At 46.9% G+C, this 22,846-nt stretch overlaps 1 protein-coding gene across 3 annotated transcripts in view; it reads left to right on the forward strand.

Annotated features, from left to right (window-relative positions):
• Window positions 1–22,846, forward strand: part of DHX29 (DExH-box helicase 29) — a 42,811-nt gene that overhangs the window by 14,244 nt on the left and 5,721 nt on the right. For all 3 annotated transcript variants that reach the window (XM_083153609.1, XM_083153619.1, XM_083153628.1), the window contains 13 exons: window positions 1,224–1,829; window positions 3,248–3,391; window positions 12,313–12,489; window positions 12,614–12,754; window positions 13,658–13,802; window positions 14,812–14,932; window positions 16,370–16,454; window positions 17,349–17,437; window positions 18,869–18,997; window positions 19,241–19,316; window positions 21,209–21,433; window positions 21,765–21,901; window positions 22,224–22,314. In XM_083153609.1, the coding sequence (XP_083009735.1) occupies window positions 1,224–1,829; window positions 3,248–3,391; window positions 12,313–12,489; window positions 12,614–12,754; window positions 13,658–13,802; window positions 14,812–14,932; window positions 16,370–16,454; window positions 17,349–17,437; window positions 18,869–18,997; window positions 19,241–19,316; window positions 21,209–21,433; window positions 21,765–21,901; window positions 22,224–22,314 (2,166 nt within the window). The remainder of the gene's footprint in view (window positions 1–1,223; window positions 1,830–3,247; window positions 3,392–12,312; window positions 12,490–12,613; window positions 12,755–13,657; window positions 13,803–14,811; window positions 14,933–16,369; window positions 16,455–17,348; window positions 17,438–18,868; window positions 18,998–19,240; window positions 19,317–21,208; window positions 21,434–21,764; window positions 21,902–22,223; window positions 22,315–22,846) is intronic.

The following is a 22,846-nucleotide window of genomic DNA, read 5'->3' on the forward strand; positions in this document are numbered from 1 at the left end:
ACGCACATTAATGTTCATTCACTTTGGTGGGAGAAAATGGGAATAGTGAAATTTGTTTATCTCACCCCTAACTTCCTGTGAACTTGCCCATTTTGCTTTTGACGCCCCTTTAGCAGATCTCAAAGAGAAAGTCCAAGCGGTAATTGTGGGTAGGTGCAGTGAGGTGTTATGAGATCTCACTGCAAATGTTGTGGCTAGAGCAGGCATGTCCAAACTAGGGCCCTCCAGCTGTTGTGAAACTACAAGTCCCATCATGCCTTGCCACAGTTTTCTATTGGGGAAGGCTAAAACTATTGCAATGCATGCTGGGATGTGTAGTTTTAAAACAGCTGGAGGGCCACAGTTTGGACATGCCTTGGCTAGAGGGTGGTTAAGGCCTGTGATGGCGTGGTTCACCGCACTTTGCTTCATAACAGCCGGATGTGCCTTATAATGGGGAAGCCTACCAGACATTCAGGGAGAAGGACAAGTATGTCTTAGACATCCACAAGTCATCAATGGTTTACCACCGATGGTCGTGGTTTTGGCATTGATGACTTGTATTGGATGGTTTCCCACCATCAGCGACTCCTAGGTGGCAATGTTTAATTTCACGGCTCGGTGGCCACGGAACTTAGACGCACCTCCCTATGCCTACTCAGCATCACCATCTGATATTTGCCCCAGCAAGTACAGCCATCGATGGTTGCATGACATTGATGTTAACGGCTTCAGTGGCAATCCCGAGAAGTTTCCGGGCTGTGCCTCAGTGTCCAGTCTGGCAAGCCCGGAAAATTCTCGGGATTGCCATTGTTTAGAGCTGGGCAGCGCTGCTGAGTTCAATCACTGAACTCAGGCAGCTTCGGCGCTGCCTGGCTCCCTCCACTCTGCCGCACCTCCTCCTCATGCCCCCTCCTTTCCGGGTTTTCTATTGAAGTTCCCGGTGCCGGCTTATGACAAGCCGGCTGCCGGGGACGGGGTGCGGGTGCGCAGGTCTGGGCAGCTGCTGATTGACAGTTTAGCGGCGCTGCCCGGACCCAGGGAAGCAGTGGTGGTTTTTTTAAGGGAGCACGCCCCATAAAAAACTCACCCAGTGGGGAGCGCTCCCAAAAAAAAAACACCACTAAAGGGGTTAACCACGATAACCATTTTTAAAGACCTGTGTTATTAACATATTTTTAGAAATACATTACAAATACACACAGCAGAATTTCATTTACTTTATTCTTCTTTCCTGTGTTTAGTCTGTACACCAACTGCTGCCCCCAACATACAGAGATGTTTGGCTGGAGTGGAGCGACGCTAACAAAAGCAAACAGGAACAGGACAAATTGGAGACCAACAAACCTCGGGACCAGTTTATCGGCAAATTATTAAACAAGTTGAAACTGAAGCAACAGCTGCAGAAACCGCCAGAGGAAAACAACACCGTATCTGAGGACCCAGAAGACTCCTGGGAAAATTTGGCCAGAGATGATGATCTAGAGCTGAAAACAACGTGTCCTGTTGAGAAGTACAACTTAGAGCCGATAAAGAACCTCTTTCTCCAATGCCGCGACTCACCCAAGTACAGGCGGCTGCTGAGTGAGAGGAAGCAGCTTCCAGTATTCGCACACAGGGACTTTATTCTGGAGACACTTAACAGGCATCGGGTTATTGTCGTAGCCGGAGAGACTGGCAGTGGTAAAAGTACCCAGGTCCCTCAGTTTTTGCTGGAAGACCTACTGCTGAACAAATGGGAATCGGGGAAATGTAACATAGTGTGCACTCAGCCTCGCAGGATTTCTGCTATGAGCCTGGCCACCCGAGTGTGTGAGGAGATGGGAAGCGAATCTGGCCCAGGAGGAAAGGTAAGAGGAGAGGGAGGGAGGGCCTGTAAAAGAACGCTCACATTGGAGCAGTTATTAAGAAAACACACTGTAAATGCAGAAACATTTTAAAATAACCATATATACAGGGTTTGTATAAAAAGTAATGAGGCCTATATTTTTTGGACGCGACTGTATGTCGCAGCGTGCATTCTCCAGGCAGGATTGATGGAGGGGGGGATTCAGTATTGAATCCCGGCGGTCGGGATCCCGGCGTTCAGAATCCCGACGCCGGAATCCCGACAGCCGAAATGCCGACAAGGGGGGGACGTGGATCGCCCCCCCCTTGCGGGCTCGCTGCGCAGCGGGCCCGGTGCCTCGCTACGCTCGGCACACTAATGTATTCTCCCTCCAGGGGTGTCGTGGACACCCCAGGAGGGAGAAAGTGTCGGCATTTCGGCGGTCGGGATTCTGAACGCCGGGATCCCGACCGCCGGGATTGTAACTGCATCCCGGAGGGGGAAGTCAGCTTCAACATGCACTGAGCGTCAGTCTTCTACGAGCTTCCGTGCGGTTCGTATCGTGGTTATAATGGACCCCTGTTCCCTAAGCTCGGTTAAAGCTCAAAGATGCAACGTTCTATTAAACAGCGCTACACCATTAAATTCTGTGTGGGACTCAGAAAACCGACTCTGGAGACGTTAGGCATGATCCAGAAGGTGTTCGGGAGTGAAAGCTCATCAAAAGCTGCCGTTTCATGACAATGCACCAAGCCACACCAGCTTCGTAGTCAATGACTACCTGGTCCGAAACGACATCGCAGCGCTTCCCCAGCCCCTGTACAGTCCCGATCTGGCCCTGGCTGCCTTTTTTTCTGTTCCCCGGAGTGAAGACAGCCCACAATGGACACCGGCATTGGACCGAAGCAGAGGTCAAAGCGCCTTCGATGCGCTGCTTGAAGGACGTTCCGGAAAAGGTATTCCAGGGCACCTTCCAAGCGTGGACAATTTGTTGGCAGAAGTGTGTCGATGCACAAGGGTCTTATTTTGAAGAATTTTAATTGTTTGTAGCGATATTTTCGATAAATATTTTTTCACAAATTTGGTCTCATTACTTTATATACAAACTTTGTATATCTACATAAATATACAATGATAATACATTAATTCATGTGTCACTGACAAAATAAGAGTTGTCAGTGTGAATTGGCAGCATTGCTTTCAGTATGGAATATGTGGCGTCTATGCAGAAAGTCCACATTGTTTATTTCTCACGGTAATGGAGGAGGGTTAGCGCTTTGCAGCACTGTTTGCCACACGTACAGTACCGCCAATATTTGTTTACAGCCCCCATAATGTCAAATCTATTAGCCTCAGAATTGTTAAATACCCTGGGAAGGCCCTGCATTAATGACTATGTATAACAGAACCAAAATACAACTGAAAGTCTTTCTTTTCTAGAATACTTTGTGTGGGTATCAGATCCGTATGGAATCTAGAACAGGGGAGAACACCAGACTCCTGTACTGTACCACAGGCATCTTACTGCGCAAACTACAGGAAGACAGTCTGCTAAAGAGCATCACGCATGTCATCGTGGATGAGGTGAGTGGGTCAAGAGAGATTTTAATATTTTCTAAGAAAGAAACCTCAGTAAATATATAAGCATCATAATAGGTGGCCTAATTCTTCAGAATATTGCTGGAGGAACTGTGGCGAGATTGGAAACTTGTTCAATTTCTGATTGGGGGGAGTTAAATCGTTATCGCTGCCCGTTCTCCCGTCTAAAGTGACAGGAGAGCGCTTGACGATACTCAGGTGATGGTGAATATCGCACTGATCACTCTCATTATGGTTGGATGTAGCTACACAAAGCGACTAAACCTAACCAAACTAATGTGTGTGATGTGACACATTCTGTTTGAGCCTCAAGCGGTCACTTTTGGTGCATTTCAGCCCGCCACCCTCAGGGCCTCCTGTCAAGCCTTCTCCTTTTATTTGCAATAGACTTTCTTTCCAACACCTAGGATCAGTTAAGAGCAAGGAAAGTGTATGGCTGCAGTAGTAATCCCTCCAGGATCACGGCAGGGCAGGGCGCAGGGGGTAAGCGGGCACTTTGAATGCAGTGACCAGGGACCACTGACATCGCTAATGTGGGTGGTCCTGCCCTTCAACGTCCCTAGTGTGCGCAGGCCCACTTGCTGAAACCTCTGTTGGGCGCGTGTGCGGCACCTATGGAGGTGCTGGGCTTTCCCCAATGTGTAGGTCTGAGTAGGAAATTAGTAGGTCTGTATCAAGCAGTGACTTGGTCATCGTGTCACTGCAGACATTAATTACATTAGCTGATGAGTGATTACACTCTGCTGAGATCTACCGGTTTAGTCATGTCACAGAATTTCTCTTTCAATGGTCCTGGTGACACAGCTTCACATTGGGATGTAGGAGGGTCCGCAGGAGCCAGGCACCTATCCTAAAGCTTTTGGAGGGTAGGCTCCTCCCCTACTGCATCCCAGATTCCTCAGTTCGTGTTAGGTGCCCACTGGAGTGGGTGCTATTCTAAAGGGCTGCTGGAGCAGCCGAAGGAGTAGAGTTAGTTAGGGTTTTTATTATTTTATTAACTTCTACACTAGCTAGGTAGGCACAGTGTGAGGATTCTCATTAATGAATCCTCACACTGCTAGCGCAGCAGGAGCTGACAGAAACGAGTCCTGTCAGCTCACTGTGCACGAGGGAGACGCTGTCTGGCCTCCCTGTGCAGCGCTTACAGCTTCTTTTAAGAAGCTGCCTGGGCTCCGGAGCGCTCTGAAACCGGCTTCACACTAGGTGGGGATCATGGGGGACAGGCGCTCCGTGATGGCGGCGGCCATTTTCTGCGGAGCTTACACACTGAGCTCCTGATATGAGAGGACAGCAGTGTTGTTACAGGCATGTTCCGAGTGGTCCCCAGCTGAGGGGGAGATACTGGAACGAGGAGATCCTACAATGGGAGCGGCTGTCTGGGGGTAGTTGGCGCCAAAAGTCACAGACCCCGCAGCAGCAGGGACTTGGTCCCTTCCCTCACTCTGTTTTGGCGCCATTCAGAACGCTTGCAGCGGAGCTGAGCTGGCTTACAGATCCTGACAGAGTGATTGGATTTCCTGGGCTTCGCTTTCCCCATTCTGAAGACTACAGAAAGCTAAGTGACTGAGTACACTGTATATAATGTATGTACATTTAATGCTGTGACTGTGTTATTGAGAACATCATGTCTGAGCAACAGTCTGTGGTTTTGGGGGAGGGAGCCTTTAATGCATTGAGCGCTTGCAGTGGTTGTACACTGAAATTGTCCCTAAGGGGGGCTTTTGTATTTGTTGCGCTGCTGTGAAACCCATGGGGAGTGAACCCCAGAGGGTAGTGCATCGGACCTTGCGAGGGCTAAGTCCCTGAGACAGGTCTGAAAATGCTTTGGTGCATTACTGGACAGGCAAAGTGATGGCTGGTAATTTCCCTAGACCATGGCCATTCTCTCAGCAGTCCGTCCAGCTCTTTGCCTCGGACCCAGACAGATCCTGACTTATACAAGTCATGCAGGATACTGCTATGGGAATCAGCAGGTTTAAATTACTTGTTTGACAAGCTTTATGGTTATTCTGGGGGGACCCCTAAAAGGTCTTATTCAGTGCCATTATTAGCTGCTGGTGAGGAGGGAGAGTACACAGACATAACCTGGGTTCAGGGTCATGTTTCTGAAGAGTCCTCACCCTCAGGGGTGGAGGATTTGATTACTGCTGTAAACAGGCATTGAATGTGTCTGTGAAGAAAAAACTCCTGCTAAGGTTGTTTTTAAGAGACAGCGTGAGGGAAATGATATCTCTCTGCAGACAAGGGTTTACAAGATTTATTGGAAAACCCCTGACAAAAGGCTTTAGATGCCTAATAGATGGTTAAGCCTGTATCCCATGCCTGAGGATCATGCAGACCTCTGGGAAAATGTTCCAGTGGTAGAGGCTTCTGTGGTATGCTTGTCAAAAGCCACTGTGCTACCAGTGCAAGCCTTCAAGCAAGCAAGTCCTCTGATTGGCTTCAGTCTGGGTCTCTAAGGCCAGGATTGGTGGGTCAGTGACCTTTGCTCTAGTTGACATACTGTTTTTTGTGTGTTGTTACTATGCAGAGAGGTCTAATGCTGCTGCAGAAATGTGATTCAGGCTGAGCAGGAAGCTCTCAAAATGGCTGCCAGAGTTTCCTCAGTGTCTGTGAATGCCAGGAGAGTACTCTGGCTTATAGTTTGGAAGGCAGATAACAAGTCTAAAAAGGCTTAGAGGCATTAGCTTTTAAAGGAAAGCTTTTATTGGTTTACAACTGGAAGAGATTAATAAGCAGGACACAGGTGGAAAAAAGCACTTTCCTGCCTACCCCTGCAGCCAAGCAGACATCAAGTTTTTCTGCTTTCAGGCCATCCTTTCGGCCCTCCCCTAGAGGAGGTGCGTACTTTTGAGGACCGTCTTTTAAGGGATAGTCTCAGTCCTCCAGGGGCAAGGCCCCAAAGTCAAAATTTGGTTCTTTTTATAAGAAACCAAAGGAGAGGAAAAATCCTCCGCATACTGCCAGGGGTTTTGCCCGGCGGTGTTTAAGGAGGGGGGACGTCTGTCACTGTTCATAGACGCAGGGGCACTGTTAGACCGGAACGCTTGGGTTAGAAATATAACCCAGGGTTAAAAGATTCCCTTCAAAGTTCTTCCACCGAGAAGGTTCATTCCTTCATCACTACCAAAGGAGGCTCGGCTCCGTACAGCTCTCTTGGGAGCGGCTCGTTCTCTTTTAGAGAAGAGTGTGGTAGTCCCGGTCCCCAGAGCGGAGGGAAAAAAAAGGCTTTTATTTCACTCTGTTTTTTGGTGCCCAAACCAGACGGGTCTCTCAGCTGATCTTAAACTTAAAGGCATTAATAGGCAGTTGTGGGTAGACCATTTCAAAATAGAGTCTCTACGGTCTGTGCTGCTAAGCCGGGACCAGGGAGAATTTTTAGCGTCCATGAAGGTCCAGGACGCATACTTGCAGGTTCCTATCCACCCGGAACATCAGACACTATTGGGGTGTGCAATAGGAGACCTTCTCCTGTAATTACAGGCGTTGCCTTTCGGTCTGGCCACAGCGTCAAGGGTGTGCTTCGACTGAGGGAAATCATGGTTATTCCATTTTTGGACGACCTGCGGTTTAAAGCGGAGTCAGCAGACAAGTGAAGAGTCACTTGGCAGAAACCATCAGGTTTTGCAGATTCACGGCTGGCTTTTAAATTTACAAAAGTCTCAATCGGTGCCGTCACAGAGACTCCAATTCTTGGGGATTGGTTTGGATACCCAGTTGCATTGGGTGTTTCTACCAGAGGCATAGGTCAGGGATCTGGCTGCCTTGGTACAGGAGATCCTAGGGTCTCAGAGCACAGCAGTATGGAGGTGCCTCAAACTGCTGGGGAAGATGGTGGCGTCTTTCGAGACGTTACAGTTCGCCAGGTTCCACTCTAGAGTGTCCCTGTGGAACATTCTGACAGGCTGGTCAGGGAACACTCAGACCATGAGGTCAGAACAAATGGTGTTGTTTTCAGAAACTCGATCCTTCCTAAAATGGTGGATGGAGGTGGATTCCCTTCGGGGGGGTCGGTCCCTGCAGTCCTGGAGCTGGTTGGTAGTCACTACCGACGCCAGTCTCAGAGGCTGAGGGGCAGTAGTCGTGGACCTGCGTCTGCAGGGCTGGTGGACTTTAGAGCAGAAAGACTGATACTTTACAGCAGTGGTCTCCAACCTTTTTTGGGGCGTGAGCTACTCGCGGCAAAATAAGCCACCCGAAGAGCTACTAAAATTAAAAAAAGAAAGAAATCTGCCTAATGACCAAATAATGCCCTTTACACATTATGCCACACACTGTAATGCCCCTGACACATTATGCCACATACCACAATGCCCCAGACACGATATGCCACACACTGCAATGTCCAATATGCTGAATACATACCTCCCAACGCTGGAGGCAGAGGATAAGGGACATCGGCATGTGCCAAAGGCCATGCCCCCAGCCTCTCTGAACAGATGCTGTGCCATATATACACATGCCACCAGCAGTGGCAGTTACACAATGCCACCAATACCCGCACTAATGCCATAAAAACAATGCCCCGCAGCAGTGCCAGATAAACAATGGCTGCCTAATTTTGGTGCCATTGTAAATAAATACTCTGGCGGTACTGTGTGTGCGTGCCATAGGCACGCGCCAAAAAAATAGGTGTAGCCACATGCCAATAAAAGTGGGGGTGTGATACACATATGCCCCCAATAGTGCAGTGCCAGATTTACATATATGCCCCCAATAGTGCCAGATACACACATGCCTCCAATATAGTGCCAGGTATGCCACAATAGTGGCAGATATAGGTATGCCCCCAATAGTGCCAGGTACAGGTATGCCCCCAATAGTGCCAGGTACACATATGCCCCCAATATGGTGCCAGGTATGCCCCCAATAGTGGCAGATACACATATGCCCCCAATACAGTGCCAGGTATGCCCCCAATAGTGCCAGGTATGCCCCCAATAGTGGCAGATACACATATGCCCCCAATACAGTGCCAGGTATGCCCCCAATAGTGGCAGATACAGGTATGCCCCCAATAGTGCCAGGTACAGGTATGCCCCCAATAGTGCCAGGTACAGGTATGCCCCCAATAGTGCCAGGTACACATATGCTCCCAATATGGTGCCAGGTATGCCCCCAATAGTGGCAGATACACATGCCCCCAATAGTGCCAGGTATGCCCCCAATAGTGGCAGATACACATGCCCCCAATAGTGCCAGGTATGCCCCCAATAGTGCCAGGTATGCCCCCAATAGTGGCAGATACACATATGCCCCCAATACAGTGCCAGGTATGCCCCCAATAGTGGCAGATACAGGTATGCCCCCAATAGTGCCAGGTACAGGTATGCCCCCAATAGTACCAAGTACAGGTATGCCCCCAATAGTGGCAGGTACACATATGCCCCCAAAAGTGCCAGGTATGCCCCCAATAGTGCTACAATACCAGCAATACATATGCCCCAGTGCCAGAAACACATTTGCCCCAATGAATTTCCGAGCAGCAGAACAACTCACCATTGTTGTTCCTGCTGCTGTCGCCGGGGAGAGGAGGTAGTGAGGGAGGCCCTGGGAGCTGCCCCACGGTCCAGTGAAGCAGCGCCGACATCAGAGTGCAGGACCAGCATGTGTCCTGTAGCAGAAGGCGCGCCGCGGCCAGTGATCTCACGCACGCCGCACGCAGCCAGTAACTAACGAAGTGACCTCCGGCTGCAAAGTGAGGAACTTTACAGCCGGAGGTCACTTTCTTGCGGCAGTGACCTCCTGTCACCAAGCAACAACCGCTGCACGGAAGGGGAGAAGCAGGAGGTCGCTTTCTTGCGACATTGACCTCCTGCCGCCAAGAGGTCAGGCGAGCTACCAGTAACCACCCGGGGAGCTACCCGTCGCTCGCGAGCGACGGGTTGGCGATCCCTGCTTTACAGTCTGCCTTACTGATCAACATCGTGAAACTGAGGGCTGTGTGGAAGAGGTTTTCTCTGGCGGGAGAAAAGATTACAAGAGCTCCCTTTTAGGCATTCAGACCGACAACGTCACAGCTGTGGCGTATCTGAATCACCAGGGAGGCACACACAGCAATCTGGCCATGTGGGAGGTGTCCCGAATCTTCTTGTGGGCGGAACAGAATGTTCTAGCATTATCAGTATTCATACCAGGAGTGGAGAATATAGAGGCCGACTTCCTGAGCAGGGAGAAACTGATGGAAGGGAAATGGAGGCTGAATCCACAAGTTTTCCACTAGATTACAATAAGGGGGAAACCCCGGATAGGGACCTGAGGGCATACAGGTTCAACCATCAGGTACCCAGGTTTTATGACAGGACGTGGGATTCACTGGCAGAAGCAGTGGATGCCATGACTGGGAGGGGAATCTTCTTTATGATTTTCCGCCAGTTCCAATGCTGGCAAGAGTGTTGAAAACAATACAGGCCCAGACAATTCCAGTAATTTTAGTGGCCCCAGATTGGCCAGGGAGATCCTGGTACTCGAGGCTTCAGAGATTCTCTGTGGACTCGTGGCGTCTACCTCTGAGGTCAGACCTTCTAAAACAAGGACCGTTCAACCAGCTGGATTCAGCTCGATTAATTTTGACGGTCTGGCTGTTGAAAACGCCATTTTGAGGAATATAGGATTCTCAGAGGCGGTGGTTAACGCAATGAGGAAAGCCAGAAAGTCAGTGTCTTCTGTAAATTATTTTGGGGCCTGGAAGACCTATATTTGGTGGTGTGTAAGACAGAGGTCACGCACATCGAGATTTAAAATGGCTAAAATGTTGGAGTTTTTTACAGGAGGGCCTTTCCTCTTGGTTAGGCCTTCAGTCACTCAGAGTACATATCTCGACCGTGTCAATTTCTTTCCAAAGAAGGATTGCGTTAGAACCAGAAGTACAGACCTTCCTGCAGGGGGTTTCTCTATTGAAACCTCCCTACAACCAACCAGTAGCGCCTAGGGAATTATCTCTGGCTCTGGAGTACCGTAAAGAGGCGCCTTTTGAGCCATTAAGGTCGGATGACCTTAGTTTCCTTTCAGGGAAGCTGGTATTTTTGTTGGCGGTGGCGTCAGAAAAAAAAAAAAAAAAGAGTATTGGAGGATAGCTTTGTTCTACAAGTCTTCCTCCCTTATATGTCATGATGATAGGGCTGCCTTTCGGACAGTACCCCTAGATTTTTACCAAAAGTAGTCTCTGCTTTTCATATAAATCAGGAGATTGTTCTGCCTGTGTTTCAACCTCCAGAGGGTTGTTAGGAATAGGGACAAATTGAGGAATTTGGATGTTGTGCGCGTCTTGCGCGTTTATGTGGACAGAGTTAAGAGTGTCAGAAAGACTGATACTTTTCTGGTTTTGTATGACATACACAAACTTAGTTGGCCTGCTTCTAAGCAGACCATTGCTAGGTGGTTGCGCTCTGTTATTGCGTTTGCATATACTAAAGTTGGTAGGCCTGTACCGGCCAGGATTAATGCGCATACCACCAGGTCGGTTGCCACCTCTTGGGCGGTTCGACATGGGGCAACAACTGTGCAGGTTTGCAGGGCTGCCACTTGGTCATCTGTTCATACTTTTGCCAAATTCGATAGGTTCCATGAGTTCGCGTCGGTGGACGCATCATTCGGGCGAGCAGTGATGAAAACTGCAGACCTGAGCGTACCCACCCAAAAGGACCGGCTCTGGAACGTCCCAATGTGAAGCTGTGTCACCAGGACCATTGAAAGAGAAAAAGGGATTTTTGTAAGAACTTACCGTTCGAATCCCTTTCTCTGATATGGTCCTGGTGACACAGCGATCCCTCCCTTACGCTCAGTAAGTATGCCAGTGTTCATGATGTTTCATGTTATAATTGGTTGAAAAGTTAAATTTAAAATTGTGCATATAATATGTGCAGGTGTTTGTACTGAGTTAATGTATTCCAGTGGCTTTGAAAGATTGAACTGAGGAATCTGGGATGCAGTAGGGGAGGAGCCTACCCTCCAAAAGCTTTAGGATAGGTGCCTGGCTCCTGCGGACCCTCCTACATCCCAATGTGAAGCTGTGTCACCAGGACCATATCAGAGAAAGGGATTAGAACGGTAAGTTCTTACAAAAATCCCTTTATTTCCCAGGTGCGCAGTGGTGAACATGCTTGTGCCAATATATGGTCTGATCACTTAATGCTCAGGAATATTCATAGATACCCAACAGACGGATAAAACTGTCAGAAAGTAGTTGTATATTACTTTGTATTGATGATGCACTTTTGCCAGCTGTCGTGGTGGGTTTGAGAAGAGAGGCATCTGAGGGTTGGTGGCATAGAGGACATCAGATGACTAGGGGGTTGATCCTATTACACCAAAAGGGTGCAAGTTGCTGTAAGCCTACCTCGCACCCTTCGCAGGGCCGCAAGCACTTTTCAGCGAATTCGGCCCGCCGTAAAGTGCGCCCGGTGTCGTGACTTATTCGCACTCTCGAATCATCCACACCTTTTGGGTGTAATAGGCTCGACCCCCTAGGTGTAGATTACTCATAACCCACAATGGGGCAGATGTATTAAGCCTTAACAAGAGATAAATGCAAGGGTGATAAAGAGAGATGAACGTCCAGCCAATCAGCTCCTAACAGCCATGTTACAAGTTACAGGTGTTTGAAAAAAGTCAGTAAGGAGCTGATTGGCTGGGCATTTATCTCTCTTTATCACCCTTGCATGTATCTCTTGCTAAGGCTTAATACATCTGCCCCATTATAATACATCTGCCCCATTGTCCTGTTCTTTATCTTACCCCATTTGCTATTCAGCCCTGGCTGTTCTTGCTTTAAAAGCCGCTTTTCCGCGGAATGTTGTAGAACCCCTTTTGAAACCTTTTTACATTTGCTGGTTATGAGGAAATACATTTTTGTTTGCATGTCTACTATTATTTCAGCGTCTGTCTGTCTGTCTGTCTGTATATAGGTACATGAGAGAACGGTGCAGTCTGACTTCCTGCTCATCATCCTTAGGGAGATCCTGCACAAGCGCTCAGACTTGCACCTTGTGCTGATGAGCGCTACTGTGGACAGCAACAAGTTCTCCAGCTACTTCTCACACTGCCCCATCATCCGGATCTCAGGGAGGACCTACCCGGTGGAGGTGCGTATGTCGCGGTAACTGCATTCTGTAAGCTGGGGGAATGGTTTCACATGGTAAATCGCCTTAACATGAAGATTGGTCACATTATATTTGTGTGCTGATGTCGGTACCCTGTTTCCTGAAGGTTTTCCACCTGGAAGATGTTGTGGAAGAAACTGGTTTTGTTCTGGAAAAGGACTCGGAGTATTGTCAGAAGTTCTTGGAGGATGAGGAAGAAATAACTCTTAATATTACCAGCAAAGGAGGAGGCACCCAAAAATATCAGGTACTGTTCTCTATCATACAATAATGACATATATATCATCTATCGGTCGACATGGGACAAGGTCGACAGGTCATAAGGTTGACATGGGGATTTTCACTTTTCTTTTCAGTGACTGAATAATGAGGGCACCTCCCAGGGTGACCTTGTAAACGTGCACTGTTGGGGGTACTTGAGGACCAGGGTTGGGAACCACTGATATTAGTGTTCATTCTAGCACCCGCTATCTTTGAAAACCCATGCAGTTCCTCTTCCCAGCCTGCGGTGTCACTTTCTGCTGTGGTGTTTCTAGCACAGGTCTGGTTTGCAGATCAGTGCTGATATCAGACCACACTATGCTAGAAGCACTACAGCAGACAGCGACACCCCAGGCAGGCAAGAGGAACTGCATGGGTTTTCAAATATGGCGGGTGCAAGAATGAACACTAGATATAACTGATACATAAGAAGTGTATACGTATTGCTAATGAATCCCTCACCATCTCTTCTAAGAACATATCCAATATACAAAAGTGTTACAGTATGGAAACCCTGAGATTCAAGTATTGCACATCAGCTCCTCACCCCCCCCCCCCCCCCCCACACACACACACACACTCACACATTCCAAATCCAATCCTTCTCCTCATACGTTACAGGTTTGGCCCCTTTTGTATTGTTTATCGTTTACTATTACAGTCTTTACATTGTTCTTATTTACCACATCCTTTTTGTAACTCTGTATTGTCAAGTTTATTATTTAATTGTAAATTCTCTATTGTAAAATCCTTAAAACATTTGAGTTCATTCACAATCTTTCTTTATGCTAATTCCTAAAACTAATAATGAGTATATAATAATGAGTATATAATAATGAGTATATAATAATGAGTATATAATAATGAGTATAGCCGATTTGACTTGCAGGAGTTCATCCCCGCTCAGTCCGGCTCTGCGATGGAGGTAAGCCCCTGTTATCAGAGGTTCAGTGCCCGGACGCGTCATGCTGTTCTGTATATGAACCCCAACAGAATAAATCTGGACCTGGTTCTGGAGTTGCTGGTGTTCTTGGGTATGTGAATAGATTGAGCCCTATTCCATTTACTGCAAACGTACAAGTCTGCAATGCTTTAATAAATCATGTATGTTCTATATTCTCGGCATGTGTCATATGAGCATGTATGTAGCATGGAGAGAGGGCATTAGTTCACAAATAACTACACAGTGGGCTGTTTTGTCACGCCTCAGAGTTTACACTGTGCCAAACCATTGTTGCTCTTCAAATTCAAAACTGAGGGGTTATTCCGGTTCACTCCTTCGGGCAAATTCCTTCTTAAATCGACAAAACCATGTGCACTGCAGGGGGGGGGGGGGGGGGGGGGGGGCAGCAGATGAACATGTGCAGAGAGAATTAGATTTGGGTGAGTTATTTTGTTTCTGTGCAGGTAAATACAGACTGCTTTATTTTTACACTGCAATTTAGATCTCAATTTGAAGTAAAACCCCACCCAAATCTAATTCTCTCTGCACAAGTAACATCTGCCCCACCTGCAGTGCACATGGTTTTGTCCACTTGAGAATGAATTTGCCAGAAGGAGTGAACCAGAATAACCCCCCTGAATTAGCTGCTAATCCTCTATAGAAGTTACACACTGATGAACCATCTGTACATTTAAATGGGCTCTCAAGAGCCACTTCTTCATTACACCCAGCTATCTCTCATCCTAACCTCTGTCTATGCTGCTTCTATGTCACTCCTGTCTGTCTGCCCCTCCCCTTTAGAACGTAAACTCTCACAAGCAGGGCCCTCTTCCCTTATGTGCTTTTCTTAGACCATATATATATATATATATATATATATATATATATATATATATATATATACATTTCTGCCGCCCTAATAATTTCTTCCGTGTCCTGTCCCCTGATGCAACTATATTTATCTACCACGTATTGTCCTAAATTACCTTGTACGGCAATTCATTTATTTTTTTGCTCATTTATGTATTGTGAGGCCCTTGTGGCGCCATTTAATGGCCGTAATATCTTATCATTTATTTATATCTCCCTTTTCTTTCCAGACAAAAGTGCACAGTACAGGAATGTAGAGGGCGCTGTGCTGATCTTCCTACCCGGTCTGGCGGATATACAACAACTCTATGACCTTCTGTCGTCTGATAAGAGGTTCCATGACAGGAGGAGGTAGTGGCTCATTGGTTTCTTTATATGATACCTATTTTAAGATACCACTTGGTAGTTGTAAGTTGCCTGTTAATGCTGTTTTATTACCCTGCAATACTGCACTCCTATAGAATTCAATAGTTCTGGTTTAACACTCTTTCATTACAGAGCAAGCATACAGCTAAATCATCTGCATTTAGTGTGATCTAAGACACCAGTGACAAATTTAGCGATATAGTGAGATGTCATCAAATATGGCTGCAGGGAATTAAGCTGCAAGTATTGTGTGCCACCTGCTGGAGGTTAGGGAGAGTGATACAAGGGCTGAGGAGTTGGTTTAGGAAGGAGGGATTCAGATAAGGAAGGATTTCCCTCTTGATTTACTGTTCTCTAGAATGAATGGTGGAAGAGAATCCTATGTAACAGAAGGCATTAATGTTGCTACTCACCTCTATGGGGGGGATTCAAGTGTGTTGCAAGCTGGCAGCCACAAGATGGCATTGGTGTATGTAGTTGCACCTCAATGCAGAGGCTTTTTGGGCACTAGAGTAAAATTTAGATGGGGCCCCCAATGCTTCTAGCATACAACTAAACCAGACAGACCATGAATAACTCCCATACAAACTCCCAGTGCAAATTGGGTAAGACTGCGGTGGATGGCAAATAGTGAAGCATCCTTTTGGCACCAACTCCAGAAGGTCAGCCACATGTAGGAAAGCTCTCCCGCAGTGAACCCTCACTATATATATATATATATATATATATATATATATATATATATATATATATATATATATATATATTAAGTAATAGTATCCTAGTAAAATAAAATGGGCGTGTAATATCCTACAAGAAGCCACAAGGGGGCGACTTTGGGCCTGATTCAGACCAGCCTATCAAACTGGTAAAAGCCACCCGGCCAAATGGCCGCCGCATGGATCCCCTCGGTAGAATGCGGCGGCGTGTACGCTAACGCATCCCTTGCGCATGCGACCGTATGGATGGAAAATCGTTCGCTGGTCGGTCACCATCTAATCATTTTTCTGCCATTCGCTAATAAGTGTAGACTGACTTTTATTATGCACACAGATCGCAGAATTTTGGGTGGGCGCTGGTGACATGTGAAGTCAGCCACACGCCCCAAGCAGGCATCGCCACATCTGCAGGGGAACGCCCAGCGTTTCTATGGGGACGCATGCATAAACCCCGAATATAGGGACTGGGGACGATTTTTGAACATAATGAACGGGGTTTGAATCGGCCCTGCGAACTCGCACGGTTGGGATGTTTGTTTGTTTTTTAAAGCCGAAATTATGGTTGGGTTTGCTGTGAAAATGATCCAATGATTGCTGTTAAAAAAAAAATACAGGGAGAACTCGGTCAGAGTCGCAAGCTTCCAGATTCTCCCAGGCTATTATATTGTGTGACATGGGGTACTGTTTTTTTTTGTTGTTCCAGGTACAAGCTGATCGCTCTACATTCGATCCTTTCCAGTCAGGATCAGGCTGAAGCGTTTGTCCTACCTCCACCTGGAACCAGAAAGGTAGAAGGAACTTCAGGCAGCAAATCAACCATTGGATGAAATGATTCCTGCAGCTTTTGTGTTATTAGAAATGTTTTACACATGAGTACACGTCATGTAAAACATCTTAATTTTACCATGAATTAATCAGTTTATGAAAAGCTGAAATCCTGGCATGTAATTTACAGCTTTGATTTCTAGACCGCATCAAGATGTGGGGTGCTGGTAGGGGGGCATCCTGCCATGGGAATTGGTGCTAAAGGTAGACGCTCACTGGTAATATGCAATCCTCCCAGTGCTAGCGTCATCAGGATGCGAACATAATGGTACTTAGAGCATTTCACCTGTGCTGATCCTATAAACATGCCGGTAAGTGGGGTACTTAGAGCATTTTTACCTGGGCTATGTTTAAACTTTTAGTACCATAGCACCCTTATCACAGTCCTGCTGCCAGTATTGTAAGTAGGGATGCCAATCCTGGGGGATTCAGGATTGAAAAATGCTCAATCCCCGGATTCCCAGGATTGGCATCTCTAATAAAAAAAAAACCCACGTCGGTAGGAGAGTGGCGCATTCGGTGCAGGGATGCCACACTAAGCAGGCAGGTGGGTGGCAGATGTGTGCAGCCAGGTGCGCAGTGTGACCTCTGACATCAAGTCACGATGCGCAGAGCCTCATGCCGGGACGGGAACAGCAGCGTCTGAGCAATTGCTCAGGCACTGCTCGGCATTAGCCTGGGCATGCGCAGTCTAATCCTGAAATGCCGGGATTGGGAACTCCAATCCCAGGATTAAAAGCCTGGCAATTTTGGGGCCAAATCCCAGGATCCCACAGACCCTAATTGTAAGGTCCCCATGATTGCATCCCCAGCCATGGACTGGTCATGTTTTTTACAAAGATTCTCCCTGTTTGCAGATTGTGCTGGCCACAAACATTGCTGAGACCGGCATAACAATCCCTGATGTGGTGTTTGTCGTAGATGCCGGGAGAACCAAGGAGAACAGGTGATCTGTGCTGACCTGTGCAGCACTTTGTCTCCGTATCGCTTGTTGTTTTATTCTGTCTGCTTCCTTGCATGTCTGGCACTGTGGATCTTGTGGCACCAAATTAACAAACTTAAATGATGGAACTGAAAATCATTTCTGCTTATGGAATATACAGTGTGCTAATATAGGATCTGTACTATGGCATACCAAAGCAATTGACTCTTAAGCTGGGTACACATCTATACAATCACTGTTTTCTTGTGACCGTTCGACCGACCATAGACGCGACCGACCGTCCAGAAACACCAGCCGATACACGCATACACACCTGTACAATTTTACTTGCGACGTCCAATGTACTCCCGTCCAAACAGTCGCAAGAAAAAGATTGTACCACCGTACACACACTCTCGATTTGTGCTATTGACACAACATATATAAACAAAATTATCATAATGGGGCTGGGTTAAGGGCATACAAAAACATGCTATGGCCACAACATTGCAGTCTATAAAAAAGAGGAGCAAGAATCGCAGCTGCTGGACCAGAGACTGGCTTCTGAGGCGAGACTGTCCATAGTCACCCTGCCGGCTGACTAAAATTTAGACGCTTACCACCCGTATCTGACCATAGTCACCCTGCCGGCTGAGTAAAATTTAGACGCTTACCACCCGTATCTGACCATAGTCACCCTGCCGGCTGAGTAAAATTTAGACGCTTACCACCCGTATCTGACCATAGTCACCCTGCCGGCTGAGTAAAATTTAGACGCTTACCACCCATATCTGACCATAGTCACCCTGCCGGCTGAGTAAAATTTAGACGCTTACCACCTGTATCTGACCATAGTCACCCTGCCGGCTGAGTAAAATTTAGATGCTTACACCCGTATCTGACCATAGTCACCCTGCCGGCTGAGTAAAATTTAGACACTTACCACCCGTATCTGATAACATATCATAGCAGATATACATATATATATATATATATATATATATATATATATATATATATATATATATATATTTTATATATACTCCCTATTGAAATGCTATAGGGAGAGGTGAACGCTTCTTGTGCTGTAGGAGAGATCATGCATCTACGGAACGCCCACATGGGCGTTCCAATTTTGCCAGTATAGTCGCAAGAACGGAAAGCATATCGATCGAACGTGCGTACACACTGCACTTTTGTTCCGATATGGGCCCGTTCGGTCGGAAGAATATTAAACAGCACTGAACCGACCGAGTATGGAAGGACAAGACCGTTTTTGGCCGTTTATCGATCGCACAGCAGGAATCGGGACAACGTACAAACCTATACAATCAAACGGCTGTTCGACCCAGAACGGAAGAATGGCCCGACGATTGTATACATGTATACCCAGCTTTAGATTATTTGTATTAGACATTTAATGACCACTTTTCCCTTCGTTGCTGTTTCTAATAGGTATCATGAGAGCAGTCAGATGAGCTCCCTGGTGGAGACATTTATCAGCAAAGCCAGCGCTCTGCAGAGGCAGGGGAGGGCTGGCCGGGTCCGAGACGGGTACTGCTTCCGACTCTACCCAAAGGAGAGGTAAGAGGGTTGGAAATGGTGCACTGTGGGGATCGGAGAATGACTCCTATTGTTTGGGGAGAACTCAATGAAATTAATATGAAAAGCTGAACGTCTTAATACATCAGCTGAGTGTAGTTAGTGTATATTCTCACCTTTTTTACCTGTTCCCCTTTGGGGTTTTTTTTTGGGGGGGTGGGGTGTTCTACACGGCTTCCCATAAATGGTCCCATTTCATGTTTACTCTTTTTTTCTTACTCACAGATTTAACAGTTTTATGGAGTACTCTGTTCCCGAAATATTACGAGTACCTTTAGAAGAGCTTTGTCTGCACATCATGGTGAGGTTTAGTACATTACTTTTATTATTGCCACAAGATAACACATACAAGGAAATGTAGCCTGTAAGTACAGCTGCTATTTCAATGACTTGACTCCAAAGATGTCACAGCAGCTCAAATGACTGAATTATCATCTTTTTCATCTGTACCATATGCCACGAGGACTCTGGGCCTAATTCAGATTGGATTGCTCATCTGCAAATTTGCAGATGACTGTGGCCCTTATTCAGATCTGATTGCAGTACAAGTTTGTTCTCAAAATGGGCAAAACCATGTGCACTGTAGGTGGGGCAGATGTAACATGTATAGTAGAGAGATTTGTGTGAGTTATTTTGGTCCTGTGCAGGGTAAATACTGGCTGCATTAATTTTACACTGCAATTTAGGGTACTTGTGTACTATCACGGCGCCCATCGCATTGCAGACCATAAGGCATGCGATGGTATGCGATGCGATATCGCGCAATGTTCTACAATGGCATACAATTTTAAAATTGTATATGGCATACAGTGCGATGCGATGAAAAATTGTATAAGCACCCTAATGGGTGCTTACAATGCTTATATGCACCCCCACGCCACCCCCCCCCCCCCCCCCCCCAGTATAAACGTGAACCCGAAGCGTGGCGAGGGGCGGCGGTACGCATCCTACGACCTTTTCATTCCCCCACTATCCACGTCGGCGTGGAGTTGATTTTATAAAGTGTGGCAAGCGCAGCGAGCCCCGCGAGGGGACGCGAATACCTTCACAGGGCTCGCCACACTTTGTAAAATCAACTCCACGCTGACGTGGATAGTGGGGGTATGAAAAGGTCATAGGACGCGTACCGCCGCCGCTCGCCACACTTTGGGTTCACGTTTATACTGGGGGGTGGCGTGGGGGTGCATTTAAGCATTGTAAGCACCCATTAAGGTGCTGATACAATTTTAGATCGCATATGCGTTAAAATCGCAACGCATGCCATCGGGTGTATGGCATGCGATGCGATTAAAACATTGTGCGACTAATTATCGGGGCGCCGTGCTAGTACACAAGTACCCAATTTAGATTTCAGTTTCAACACACCCCACCCAAATCTAACTTTCTCTATACATGTTACATCTGCCCCACCTGCAGTGCACATGGTTTTGCCCATTTTGAGAACAAATTTGTACTGCGATCAGATCTGAATAATTGCCTGTGAGTATATAACTGTTGCCAAGACAAAGTAAAAACCAACCCCCGTAATTTGCGCATGCATCGTTATTCCCTGCAAATTCATACGCAATCATCTCAGGAATGATTTTCTCAGTCTGTGCACATGAGTCACTCTGACCCTTCCACAACTGTGCGACAGAGTCAGGCTGACCGAGGCTGGCGTTGATGTCACAGATCCTCCCTGAAGCCGATTGGTTGGCTGCATTTTTCCAGACACTCGGCTGGTTACCATTCTCAGGCGCTGACTTCTCAGTCATATTGCGAGGGGATCACAATTAGATCCATACGCTATTTTTTTTTTGCTCTTTGGCTTTGCGAAGGTGCACTACAATACGTATGCATGCGCAGTCATCCGATAATCGATAGCGTTGCGAATTCGCACAACAGCAATCGACTCTGAATAATCTCCTGTGTCCAAATGCAGTGAGGCGTTCCCCTGCAGATGCAAGGCAGTCAGTACCTGCCCTGAATTCGGCGATCTGCAGGCATGATGAAAGTCAGACTTGAATGACTTTTATTAGCGAAAGGCAGAAAAATCATTTGATGGTTACACGCAGCCTAGCGATCTGATCAGATCTGAATCAGGCCCATTGTACCGTCCTAGCTTATATCTTTAACTATTTGATGTTACTGTATGCTCTCTGCTTGTATATTATGTGTCCTCATGCCATGCGCTTTCATGTCCCTGGAATGCAGAAGTGTGACCTGGGCTCTCCAGAGGATTTCCTATCCAAAGCGTTGGACCCTCCGCAGCTCCAAGTGATCAGTAATGCAATGAATCTGCTGAGGAAGATCGGAGCCTGTGAGCTCACGCAGCCCATGCTCACACCCCTGGGCCAGCATCTTGCTGCGCTGCCCGTTAATGTGAAGATCGGGAAGATGCTGATCTTCGGTGCTATTTTTGGCTGTCTGGACGTTGTAGTAAGTACACATGCTTGGTTCCTTCATCACCTACCACCATATATCGCTCATTTAGGACCTTCTGAGCGATAGCATTTAAAATATGCTACAATGATGAACGATGCACAATCTCCCCCGGGTCCTTATCGACGCTCCCCCACTGACCGCTTACGATATCGTTCAGTTTAGAACTATATCGTTTGGCCCGAAGGCGCCCAGTGTGTACGCACCTTAATGAAACGGCTGCTACAATTGTCGTAATCGCCAGGCAATGGGGCTAATTCGGAGAACTATGTTGCATTACACAGTCACAAGAGACCGATCTAATTACCGATTACTCCTCTGACAACAGGCGATTCTAGCTGCCACCATGACCGAGAAGTCGCCGTTTGTAACGCCTATCGGAAGGAAAGACGAGGCGGACCTGGCAAAATCTTCCATGGCACTAGCGAGCTCTGATCACCTGACCATCTTCAGCGCCTATATGGGGTGAGACACATGGTCAGAGGGTTTTATTAAAGCTCTTGGGTTCTATTCAAAGAACACGTGGTGTATGAAGCTTATTGTTTTTATATTATTATGTTTTTATTGCATGTGAGACAAGATGGTAAACTACATACATTACCTTTATATGGAAAGTAAAAAAAACGAAATATATTGTTTTGTGATCATAAAGAGATTACAATTGTGCCGCATAATTGACAACTCACAAAGGAATATTGTACAATACATTCATGATATTACCACGTACTGTATGGCCATACAAGCCCGTGTTCTCTCCTAATGTACTCTCCCTGTTTCCTCTCCACAGGTGGAAGCTGTGCCGAGCAGAAGGATACGGCCCAGAGATGACTTATATTCGGAAGAACTTCCTTAACAGAAAGTCTCTTCTCACTATAGAGGTACAGAGGTGACAGAAACGCACTGTAATCCGTATCGGCCGGTCAGGTGTTTGCCTGTGTGACAGGGATAGCTGGGACTTGTGATTCCACAGCAGCTGGAAAGTTACTGGTTGTCTACTGCAGCTGCTGATCCCAGGCATAATTGCATTTGGGATGCCGGCTGTCTAATATATATAAATATATATATATATATATTTATTTACATAGTGTTTCGGGAGGCACTCTTTCCTGTCTGCAGTCTAGCCGCACTTGTGTGCCTTCGCGGCATTTACATGACAAAAAAGTGCATTTCAAGTTGCGGAACAAGATTTTTAAATGCGCCTTAAGGGGTGAAGAATGCACATTTATGAGGGTGTTAGTGCGGTCTGCTCCGCTTTTGTACCAAACCCTTTCTGCTTCCACACAAAAGGACTTGACCTTTCCATATAATAGGAGGTGACAGAGCTCTGGTCTTATCCCATTCTTTCAATGGAATGGCTTTTTCACCTTCCACCTCTTCACTGTATACAGGACGTAATTTGACCACTGTAAT

This window comes from Crinia signifera, chromosome 1, assembly GCF_055691185.1.
Source record: "Crinia signifera chromosome 1, ASM5569118v1, whole genome shotgun sequence".
NCBI classification, from domain to species: domain Eukaryota; kingdom Metazoa; phylum Chordata; class Amphibia; order Anura; family Myobatrachidae; genus Crinia; species Crinia signifera.